The sequence below is a fragment of the Athene cunicularia genome, assembly GCF_003259725.1.
Source record: "Athene cunicularia isolate RWA chromosome 9 unlocalized genomic scaffold, athCun1 chr9_part1, whole genome shotgun sequence".
NCBI classification, from domain to species: Eukaryota; Metazoa; Chordata; class Aves; order Strigiformes; family Strigidae; genus Athene; species Athene cunicularia.
This window is the reverse complement of record NW_020799110.1, coordinates 2,737,883-2,749,451: the sequence shown is the minus strand read 5'-3', so window position 1 is coordinate 2,749,451 and position 11,569 is coordinate 2,737,883. Positions and strand designations below refer to the sequence as shown.

The following is an 11,569-nucleotide window of genomic DNA, read 5'->3' as shown; positions in this document are numbered from 1 at the left end:
GCTCAGCCGCAGCGGTTGAGGGGCGAGGAGGGGGGGCCGTTGCCCCGCGGGACAGGCCGGCCCCGGCCTCGCGTTGAGGGCGTTTCTTTGGGGTAGTTCAGTACAGCCGGTTGCTTGATTTAAGGGGGGGGGTGTCGGTGTTTTGCCGCCTACGACAGCAGTCGTCTTTTCCGATGCCTTTGCTGTAATTTCTCGCACTTAATAATCACTCTTTGCGCTGAGTAGCCCCTAAAAGCCTGAGTCAGGGATTAGGGCCCAGCTGGGTGTTCTGCTGTGTGCCTCTGTAAGATTCCCGAGTGAATAAATGAATTAATTATTGCCCACGCTTTATAGTAAAGATTATTATTTAAAAAAAACAAACCCACTTTTTTTTTTAACAGGGCGATTGTTACTATTTTACTGTTCAGTTAGTTGAGTGAACAGCTGTGGCTTGTAGAATGGAGCCTCTAAACTTTTTGGTGTCTGGATTGCTACATACGTTATTTGAGCTCTGAAGGTGTTTCCTCAACACAGCAGAAGAGATAATCAATTTAGGGTTTCCTTAGTAAATATTGAAATTTTAAAATTAGGTATCAATCCTCACCCGTAAACACTTGGCCAGCAGTGCTCGCTGGGTAAACCTGAGCATCACAATACTGTCAGTACAGGATTTTCATCAAGAAATGGGCTTTGGCAGTCTCATTTCTGTTTTTCCACTAGCCTCAATATCTGTCCCTATGATTAGCGTAATACTCCGATCTTTTATGCGAAGACAATTATACAGGATTTCTTTTTCTAAAGTAGAAGGTGCAATTTATGTTGCTGTCGTTTATTAAAACATCTGCCAAGTTTCCCGTTTGGGTAATTTGGAAGTCAATAACACCTCGATTTTTAAGTTGTCCAAGTATATCGATAAACCAGTTTTATTATTCAGTTATGTGTAAAGTTTGATGCCAAAAATGTTGGATGTGGGAATAATTACTGCCATGATTGCTCTGTTTACTAATAGGGTTGTTAGCTTTTTAGTAACTAACTACTTGCCTTAGATGTTAATTTGTTTTTGTATAAATTGTTCTGTTATCAGTCAATAGACAACTGTACAAGAAAGGCATCTTTAGGAAGGCGCACAGTAAAGCATATGCTATCACAGTAAAAAATGAAATTAATGGGGAAATACAGGTTGGAATTCATCTGCGTTTTCTCTCCTTTGGTGCCTACATACTGAGTTTTAAGGTAAGTTGGCTAAAGCAAGGAAGGTTCAAGATGAACACATGCAAGTGAAAAGAACACGTGTGTGTGTGTGTATCAGGAAGCAGGTAATCTCTTCAGTATTTTTTTGAATTTGCTGGTCCACTTAAATGGCCTTTGCACAGTGAAAAAATCCCCACTGCTCGGCCATGTTAAATTTTAGATACTGACATCTATCCAACAAACCCTGGAACATATGCTTGGTACCTAAAATAACTACCGTGGATGGCTATTTTTCATACAATAGCTCAGGCTTATGGCTATCATTCTTGCTCATTAACTGCTTACACATCACATTTTTTCGTTAGTGTGAGAGATGTTGGTAATATCCACTTACAGCCAAGTATCCTATGGTAGCAACAGTTGCTAATGAGTATTCAGTTAGGTCATAACACCTGTATTCCTGTGCTGCTTTTAGCAGAAAGATGTTGATTTACTTCACGTAGGAAGCCACCATTTGATCTTTATCTTTTTCCCTCCTCCTACCACCTTCACTCCTCCCCCTTTTTATCTCTGCTGAAACTGCGTTTAGCCATTGGTTTCTTTTTACAAAACGGTGATTCTTTTTTTTTTTTTCCTTTTCCATGACAGTTTACATCCATTTGCCATCAGCAGACAAAGAATAAATCACTCCAGTTTTGGTGAATCTCAAATTAATAGATACTTCTAAAGCTTGTGAAGAGTTGCCATGTTGCAAATTACAAACTTTAAAAAAGTGGTACATAGATAATTCCATGTTGCTCAAATCAGTCCACTGACAGTTATATTGGTAGCGGTTGCTGTCATATTGTACTCAGCTTCCAGGTCTTAAATCTTCACAGAAGATTATGGTATATTTTACAAAAGACAGGGGATTCCCTGCATTTTGTCCTCTCCTGAAGTGCTAAGCGTATGTTTAGCTTCTTGGATACTTAATGAGTTAAAATTGGACTTTTGAATTTTTTTCAGTCCATATCAATATGTTTCTAAAAATGCAAATTTTGGCCTTGAAAAAGGGAAAAGAAAAAAAAAGAAAAACCAAAACACACACACTTGTTTTACATAAGATGCTTAGTAAAATTCCTTCATATGCTTAAGTATTGGGTAAACATGCATGCCTGGACATGTTATGTTGTAAACAATTGCTGCCATGTGTGTTAAGATGACAGATTGGTGGCAACACTGGGAATAGAGGGATTCATTGTGACCAGAAGTATAAATTACTTCCTTGTCTCTTTTTTTTTGTTGTTGTTGTTATTTACAGTACTCAGTATAATAAACTTTTTTATATGGGAAGAGTTTATGCTGCAAGAGCAGCAATTTGTAGCTAATCTAAGGCCGTATCTCTCATGTTAAAGATTTGTAGCCCAGTATGTGCAGCATTCTGTCAAGGTCTTCCAAAATTTAAAAGCTAGCGTGGGGGGATTAGTATTGTTACAGCACAAAAAGAAGCTAGCCTTACAGAACTGCAGAAGTAGTCACACTTCTGACATCCAGAACCAAAACCTTCATCAGGTGCTTACCTGGACTCTTACCCAAAATTATGCCAGTGTGTATCTACTAGGAAAGCTATGTAAGGTAACTTTTTTTTTTTTTTCATCTTGTGTCTTCAGTGAGAAACAGGTTTTACTTGGGTTTGTTTTTTTATTGAATAAGAAAGGATGAGCTGGTTTTTTATTGTCGGTATGGCTGTGATGATACCCAGTTTTCCTTCCAACATTTATTTTTCATTGTAGTACCATAGACCTTGGAATCAAATACTTGACCTTTACTATATGAAGGCCAGGATAAGTGCAAATTGTTCCTTGTGCCTGCAGTAGATGTAGTTTTATGAACAGGTTGGGTTTGAGTAACTGCTGTTCAGGACTGCACGTCAGGGGTCTTGAGTATAGCCTTGCTTTCTGGCAGGGTTTGAAAAGAAGGTTTGGGGTGGGGTTTTTTTTTGTTTGCTTCATTTTGTTTTACCAGGCAATTCAACGTTTCATTTTCTGTTGGTGACTGTTGCCTGCTGCAGCATTCAAATTTGACTGACATTTAGGTTTTCTGAAATGAAATAAAAAATACTTCATGCATATTATTTCTCTGGAAATACTGGAAGAAGCTGATGAGTTTCTGCTGGCCTTTTCTTCCCCGACTTGCCTGTGTTGCTGGGTGAGAGATTAAGAATTGCTTTAATAGTGCCAGCACAGGAGAAGTGTCAAATAGATGCTTCTGCTCTGTAATTGAGAGACGCATGATGTGAAATGGTGATAATATTGTAATGCAGAGTACTTCAAAACTAATTTTGGAGCAGCCATTGAATCTAGATGTTTTTAAGATCAGCAACGTCAAGATTCCGTAGCGTTCATTGGCCTTGTAATATTAGCAATATATTTGAGAACACCAAGGAAGCTGCAGGGGATTGAAGGAAAGGTAATGTTATGAGATGTACTGGATATCACAGGTAGTTAGAAGCTTTTCAACCTTTTCTGTATCTCGCACAAAGTAGTTTGCTTGGGATTCAAATATGGAAGAGAACAGGAATTTCATTGAGTTAGTTAAAAATAGGTTCCTTTAAGCTGGCTTGTAGTTCTGCGGTGAAGCTGATACATTTTGTCATTTAAAAACTGTGCTTAGGTATTTATTTGTATAAGCCATTTTATTTGGCATGCCCAACTTCTCCAGGAAAAACTAGAATGACAGCATGTGCAATGTCATATTGATTTTTATTTATTTGTAACCGAGTCCCGTTATAATTCTGAAGGGGGAATAGTTGCAGAGATGTGCGTTCCGGTGGTATCTTGTAGAGATTGTGTTGGCTTTAAAATCTTGTAGCATTTTTTTATCAGTGATCTTGGGAGTAGACTTTATTGCTCCAACTTGCAAATGAGCTAGGATTAGTATAGGAGGCAAATGAGGGGTAGAGGAAGGCCTAAATCACTTGATTAAACACCATGTGAAGGGTATGGATTTTTACCAAATCCAAATGTGAGCTTGCATGTATTTCTGAAGGGTTCTTGCTTTGTTTTTAGTCCAGCCCCTTTTATACCTGTGAAGGACAAGACAGTTTCTTAGTCATTGCTGTGGTGACTGCACTAGACGTTCTGGGTTGTAAACTACCCTCCTGCAACTGTGGTCTGCAGCCTGGTTGCTTTGAGTAGCTAGTCTAGTGAGTAAGCAGGCTGTGCACAGGGCCGTATTGTTTTAAAAATGAAAATAATTGAAAATGCCATCCAGTTTGCAAAAGGTTTGGGAGGTAATAGTAGTCTGTTTCTGCACATACATGTACCCCCTTTGGGAGTTTTTTGGTGGTGTTTTGGGGTGCTTTTTTTGTCTTGTTGGATTTTGGTTGTGTTTTGAACCATAGACCAGACTAGTGTTAGCATGGAGTAACAATTTTCTAGAAAGAAAAGATGGCTCAAGGAGCTCTGCTTTAAAGAAACTGTTGCTTTTCAGTTCCACAACAGAAACTACGTGCCTTCAGGAACCATTCACTAAAATGAGAGGAATAGGTAATGTTCTGGCATTATTTGTATGCTGTCTGACCTTCCTGTTGTAGGTGCATAAACAGAGCTACTGGAGTGAAATATTTCATATTGGAAAAAACCAAAACAACCAAAAGCCAAACCCCAACCCAAACCACCCTGCGAACAGTAAAGACAGGCTGTGTGTGTGATAGGGTCTGAGTTTGAGAAGCAGTGATTCAGAGAAAGAAGTGGAAGAGGGGTCAGGATACATCATCAGAGCACGAGCTCCACGTATATGCTGGCATACTTGGAAAGGGCTTAATAGAGCTGAGCTGTTCCGGAGTGTAGAACATTTCTTGTTTCTGGCGTTGTTTTGAAAAACCCTAGAATGTATCAGGATCCTGCAGGCATCAGCTAACATAAGATTTTAATGGTAAGCTGAAGGGCTCAGTAATGACTAATGGTCAGAAAATAGCCCTTAGATAAAACTTAAGCTAAATATAATTGAAAAAAGGAGGATGGAGGGGTAGCAATCATAGGCTGACAGAAATAGATTTGATCATTTGATTTTCGATCCAATGACTGAAGGAGCCACATGAATTCATACTGAAGCGTTAGAACACTTTCCAAGGACTGGTCTGAATTCTGTGTCTAGAAACTTTTGAGATGGGTTTCCTATTCACATCTGTGTTAATACAGGCTGAGAACTGATTCGGAGCAGTCTTAGTCAGGTCGTATCTTACACAGAACAGAAGGGAGAATCTAGTTTTACAATGCCACTTGCCAAGAAACCATTATACCCAGGTTTCTGCCATTTGAGCTGTTTTCCAGAAGACAACACAAGTTGATCTTGAGTCTGTGTGTCATTTTAGCTTCTCTAAACTATCTATTCCATTTCTAGGCTGAGGTGATGACGAACCCCTTGACAGAGCTAACTTCAGTTCTTACTTGTTGTGCATTTTCTCTTCCTAGGTGGAAGAGCCGTGACAGGTTGACCCGTAATCACTAGTTTGTCAACCAACTACTGTTTACGCAGAAAATTATTTTAGTGGGGGCCTATTTTGGTAAATTGTTCTTAAGAGTGACTTCATTGGTTGCTTGTCTTTCATGTGAAGGTGTTTGTGAGTCCAAGGTATGCAAGTCCCCTTCAGAAGCAGGCAGGAATTAAAACCAAGGGCCTGTCACCTTAAGTCTGGAGGGAGAACACTTGTCTTGCTCCAGCAGAGTGTTGATGGAGTTTGAGGATTTTAAGTCTGATCAACTGCATATATGATTTTTCTTCAAGTAAAAAAAACTTATGAATGACATCTTTTTTTTTTTTTCTTGGAGGATTTATTTTGGTCCTGTTCAATTCTCCCTGTATCTGTCACACACATGCATGCATATGTGCTTGTCCTGAAGGTGTGTTACTGCCTGAGTTGGAATACATTTCCTTCTGAGCTCACTAGTAATTGTAACTATCACTTTTTAATATTCTTTACAGCTTGATGTCCCTTTATAGTTGGTGTTCTAGCAACTCACGTCTTTTCCTCCTTGAAAATGTACATTGGGTCTTGCTCAGCAACAGATTTTCCGTGACCAGTAATGTCATCATTGAATTCTGGCAAGAAGAATCCTCCTTGCAGTGCAGCTTTTTAATAGGTGTGTTTATTTTGTTAGGTTGCAGTAACAGTTGTGAATTGGGAAGATGTTTAATTAATCCTGTGAGATCACTGGGGGCTTGGTACCATTCTGCAGTCTTATTATCGGAGATTTTTCCTCGTTTTATTTTCTTCGTGAATATGCCAGCTTAGTAGACTTTGGAGGAACTACGCTGAGCACTACGTCCAGGCTGAGAGCAAGAGCGTGTCGTGATAAGTCTTGTAAAGTTGCAGCATCTTTCCAGTTTCTGCAGGAAGACAACAGCATTTTGAGCACAGATAAATGACTATTGAGTGCTTCTTGCCTTCAACTCTGTTATTTAGAGTTGCTGTTCATCATTCAGGTGGGATATGTGGCTTTGCTGGTGAATCCTAAGCTGCACTTTATTGGGCTCAAGGTTACCCAATGCCAGCCTGTGGGAGGGGGGGGGGGGGGGGGGGGGGGCTCAGCTCCCCAGCGTTGGTGTGATGCACGCTGATGATGCCAGGAGTCTGTAATCGTGTGTTTAACAAATGCAGGTGCAGGAAGATAGCTGCTGGAGAAACTTTCCTCCTTTCAACTTAAGACGCTTGAGTTGGAGCTACTGCAGATCATCAAAACTTCATTTATATATCTAAGACAGGTGTTACATTAATTCAGAGTGTAGCTATTGGGCCAGAAAAATGTTAATAAAGATTTATTATTAGAATATATGTTTTTCCAGTCTTTAGAGGTTGCACCTTTTGAGATTCGCATTATCAGTTAAAGAATTCTAAAAAGTATTTGAAAAGTTTATCTACCTATGGAGAGTAAATCCATAGCACTGGAATAAAAGTTCATCTGTGTACTGGTAGTGTTCAGTGTTAACTGTTGACCTCATGTAGCATACATGACTTTTTCTAGGTTGAAAACTGAAAAAGCCATGAATCTAAGCTTCATTACTCAGCTGTTCTAATTTTGATTGACCAATTGGATTAACATTCTTGAAAGATGCACATATTTCCTGGAAACTTGCTCTGGTGCTTTGTAGTGTGAGACAGTTTGTACTTGTTTATTATGGCTCTTATCATTCCAGGTGCTGCAGCTGCATTAGGTGCCCTTGTATTTTTTGCCTTTTATATAGGGAGAAGCTATCATTTTGTTGGGTGCGTTGGGGTTTTTTACCTCCTCTGCCTGTTTTTTCTCATGATGAAGCTGCATTTGGGTCCTCAGGTGATGAAAAGTTCTTCTTCCAAAGCAGTGGGGAACCATCTCTTCTTTTCCACTTGCATCTTTTCCTATCCTTTTTTTTTTTTTTTCTTGTTAACTCCTGAGAAGGTAAACTCTTGGTTGGAGCTGGAAATTTGATTCTGATGAAATGCACATTTCTGTCGATAAAAATAATTATGCTTCTGGAAGTCAAACTTTTCATCCTTATCTTCAGAGCTGCTTCTTACTGCTGTTCAGAAGCTCTCTTAGCTGTTCCTTTTCCTGTATTCTGTGTTAATGCAGTCCCTTAGGTTCCAGGATTTCAAGTTGTGGGCTTGTGAATGGTTAAGTCACAGTAAAAATGCAGTTGTTTTCAACTTTGCTTTTCTCATTTGTTGCAAAGTTCAAAATGTAGAATAAAATCACTATAGACTGATTTTTGTTCTGTTTTCACTTTCTATTTTCACTGTAGTAACACAAGCAGTAGTAAACCAATTTTAGTATATTTACAGTTGCTTTTTTTCCTCAGTACTCTCAATGACAGCTGTGGAGAAAATGACCGAGAAAAAAATTGCTCTTACAGTGCCAAGGGTTTTATGTGGTTTTCATTTATAAATAATATTTTTGTAACTCAGCTTTGCTCACTAGGTCTCTTAATTTGAACTTGTTTATAAAGCTATTCCACAAGGCACAAAGCTAGTACAGTAATAGAAATGTGTGAAATATGTACATTTACTTTGCCACATGTTTCTCCCGGATACCTTTGTGGAGGTTTGGGGTGAGTGAGAGCTCCTCTAGAACTGTTCCCACCTTTTGTGTCTGGAAGGGCACACTTAATGGTGCTGCCCTTGTTTGAGAAGCCTGCAAGGCATCATTCCAAAAAGGGGCTGGTGTTGTCCAAACCTATTTATTCTGAAGGATTATATTTTGAACATTCTTCTTGCCTGAGCAGTTGTACTTTGGTTAGGTGAAGCATCGCCTGCATAGTCTGAGCATCTGTTTTTTCAGTGTAGCTGGATGGTGACATTTACCTGTTAATAATAGACTGTTCTGCCCGCCGGTTTCTGGCTGGTGGGCTTATGGTGGTGTAGCCCTGGCAGCCGAGTGTCTGCCTGGGGAATTGTGCAGTTCCGCCACTACTCTGAGGAAGTAAGAGATGAGGGTTATTCTTTAGGATTTGTGCTTGACGTTGTCATTACAGTTTTCAAGTTTGCCAAAATGCCTTTTCATAAAAGTGGTGGGTTTGACTCATACTCTCTCTGTGTATGTTAAAGCCTTGAATAGAGAAAAGGTTATAAATGTTGGGCAAACTTAGCATGCTTTCTGTTAGTTCACCATGGTGTTCACCGTGCTTTTGGTGCTGCTGTTTTATGCACAACTCCTTTCAACGTTGCCCTTTCTTAAAGATGCTTGTTTATTCCCTTACTCCATAAACCCATTTTTCAACATGCAGACCTAGGAGAGACTGTTTTGCTATGAAATATTACAGGCAGAAATAATACAGTTACCACCATCCCCTGTTGGATTTGTATTTTTATAATGAAAATTTAATCCTCTGTGTACAAGTACTGTGTAAAGTGCATGAACTGAAATAGTTGTGCAAGAACATTTTAGATTACTTGGTCTAGATTCACAATATAATACCCTTCAATCTTGATTCTTTTCAGACTATGAGAAGACAAAGAAATGAAGTTGTTGTGGAGTTGAGAAAGGTGAGATGCCCTAGCATTGTTCTTACCAAATGGGATTTGACTATGTTGGTATTTCAGTAAAATTCAAGAGTGTTTATTAAAGGATTAAAAAAAACCCTAGTTACTGCTGTGTGTTCCTCTGTAGTCCACCAAGAACACGATTGTTAAATCATCTATTTGTCTTTACTAATTCTGTCAAGGTACTTTGGTTTAGAAGGAAGTTCTTCAGTTACCATACCTGGTACTGGAAGTTCCCTAATTTTTGCCCTACTGGAAGTTCCCTAATTTTTGCCCTGAAAAACAAATTTTTATTTGTAATCTATTGAAGGGAATAACTCTTGCTTCTCCAGCTAGGTTTTTAATCTTAGAAATTTATAAAGAGCCAATTTTTTTCCCTATGAAAATCAGGTGTTCCTGCTGCTCTTTAGACAGAAAGCCATTTTCTTTCCCGAAACAATAGTTCAAAACACAAGAGTGGAAGAGTAGATGTGTGAGGATAACACTATTTAGAATTGTTGGAAAACTAGCTCTTGAGAAAAATAATCCTAACTTGAACTATTTCACTTCTGGGATGAACAAAAAACTAGCCTCTGGGGATTGCGTTGTCCTGTTCTAAGTAATGACAGATTGTAACGTCAGTGTTGATGGTTGTGTGCACATAAGTAGTTCCTGCTGTAGATAAAGTTGGATGGAGGATTTTTCTAGGAGGAAGTGATTTCCAAAATGTGCTTCTCTGTGCAGTCCTTTCCAACTTTTTGAATGTTGGAAATTTTTACAGTATGAATGAAAGCATGTTTATGATGCTTGTTTAAAATGGAAGCTTCTATTCCCTCCTTAACATCACCCCATACCCCCTTAAATCAACATTTTAAAGGTATAAAATAATTTTTCTCTTTAAGAATAAGAGAGATGAACATCTTCTAAAGAGGAGAAATGTTCCACATGAAGATATCTGTGAAGATTCCGATATAGATGGTGACTTCAGAGTGGTAAGAATTAACTTAATTCTCAAGCATGTCTTTTTATGTACTTAAAATGTTTGTAGTTTCTAACTACTTTTGTCTCTGTTTTCTAGCAAAATGCTTCTCTGGAGGCAATAGTACAGGTAAAAAAAAACCTTTAATTGTTTGAACATTCTTCATGTCATGGTGACAAATATGTGAAAAGTCTAAATACTCTTTTAAATTTTTAGAATGCTTCAAGTGACAACCAGGGTATACAGTTAAGTGCTGTGCAGGCTGCAAGGTAAGAACACACTATGTGTATATAAAAACATCCTGTACTATCTTTATTCTTACTTTATCATGCTCTTAAATTCAGCAAATGTGTTCTGGTTTAACTAGAAAAAGTATGTAATTTACTGTTTTTAAAAAACAAAACTTTGATAAAAAGGATCAAAATACACCAAGGTCTTTGAAGGAGTCAGGATTTCATTGTGTATAAATACATACTAGGATTTGTCTTAGTGCAATAATTGATGCTTTTCACAAGTAGAGTGAAATATATAATTAGCAGGGCTATAAAGTCTTGAGCTTTAAACAGAGAAAGAACTGGCATAATCCTTTTTCTAGTTTTGTCATGGTTTAGGCCACTAAAACCACTTTGCGCTTTAAGAGGAATTCTGTGTAGCTGTATGTATTCAAGAAGTGATCCTAAAACACTTATTATGAACTTTGCTTGCATAAATCTAGTATTTGACTCTTGTTTCATGAACTACTGGGTGGTTTTTTTTTGTTGTTGTAGCAGAAAGCTACAACTTTGTATTTGTTTACCCTCTGTGATCGAGGGCCTTGTTTCCCATGGAAGGGAAGACTTCCAGATCAAAGAAGTCAGGTGAATTGGAAGTCACTTTGTCTTTTGGGAGTTAATGTGTTTGAAACTGATAGTGAAAAGAACAATTTGTGGGCGACTTGTCTTCATTGAAAAGTTTCATCAACTCGAGGTAGCATCATGTAGAACGCCCTGTTTACTACAGCTGATCTAAACCTGGTTAGACTAAAGTACGCTGAATTAAGCCCGACTGAAAATAAAATGGGGATTTCTTACCATTGTCACTACTTTTTAAAATTGAAAACTAATATAAATTAAAGCAATGCAGTTTACATTATTGGAAGGGCATTAAAGTATATTTTAAAGATGAAAACAAATGCTTTTCAGTCTTGATTGAATCTGTACCACCCTTTGGGCTGAAGCCGGAACAGGAAGGGAGAAATCTTGCCCAAACCAAACCCTCAAAACATATGACTGGAATATGAGGAACAGAAAAATAATCAGAAGTGCTTAAGAAAAAGCAAACCCCAAAGCAAACGAAAAACACTGAACCCCCTCAAAACCTGGAGTTTTATTTGATTCTTGTAGATTTCTCCACCTATTTGAGCAGGTGGTTTGTGAATAGATTGCCCTATGATTTTGTCACTG

General features: G+C 38.4%; 1 protein-coding gene across 1 annotated transcript in view; it reads left to right on the top strand.

Annotated features, from left to right (window-relative positions):
• The first annotated feature begins 1,136 nt into the window (after positions 1-1,136).
• KPNA4 (karyopherin subunit alpha 4) overlaps positions 1,137-11,569 on the top strand; it is a 26,816-nt gene continuing 16,383 nt past the window's right edge. The window contains exons 1-5 of the mRNA XM_026854699.1: positions 1,137-1,212; positions 9,128-9,172; positions 10,051-10,140; positions 10,227-10,256; positions 10,344-10,396. Coding sequence (XP_026710500.1) covers positions 9,131-9,172; positions 10,051-10,140; positions 10,227-10,256; positions 10,344-10,396 — 215 coding nt within the window. The 5' untranslated portion in view covers positions 1,137-1,212; positions 9,128-9,130. The remainder of the gene's footprint in view (positions 1,213-9,127; positions 9,173-10,050; positions 10,141-10,226; positions 10,257-10,343; positions 10,397-11,569) is intronic.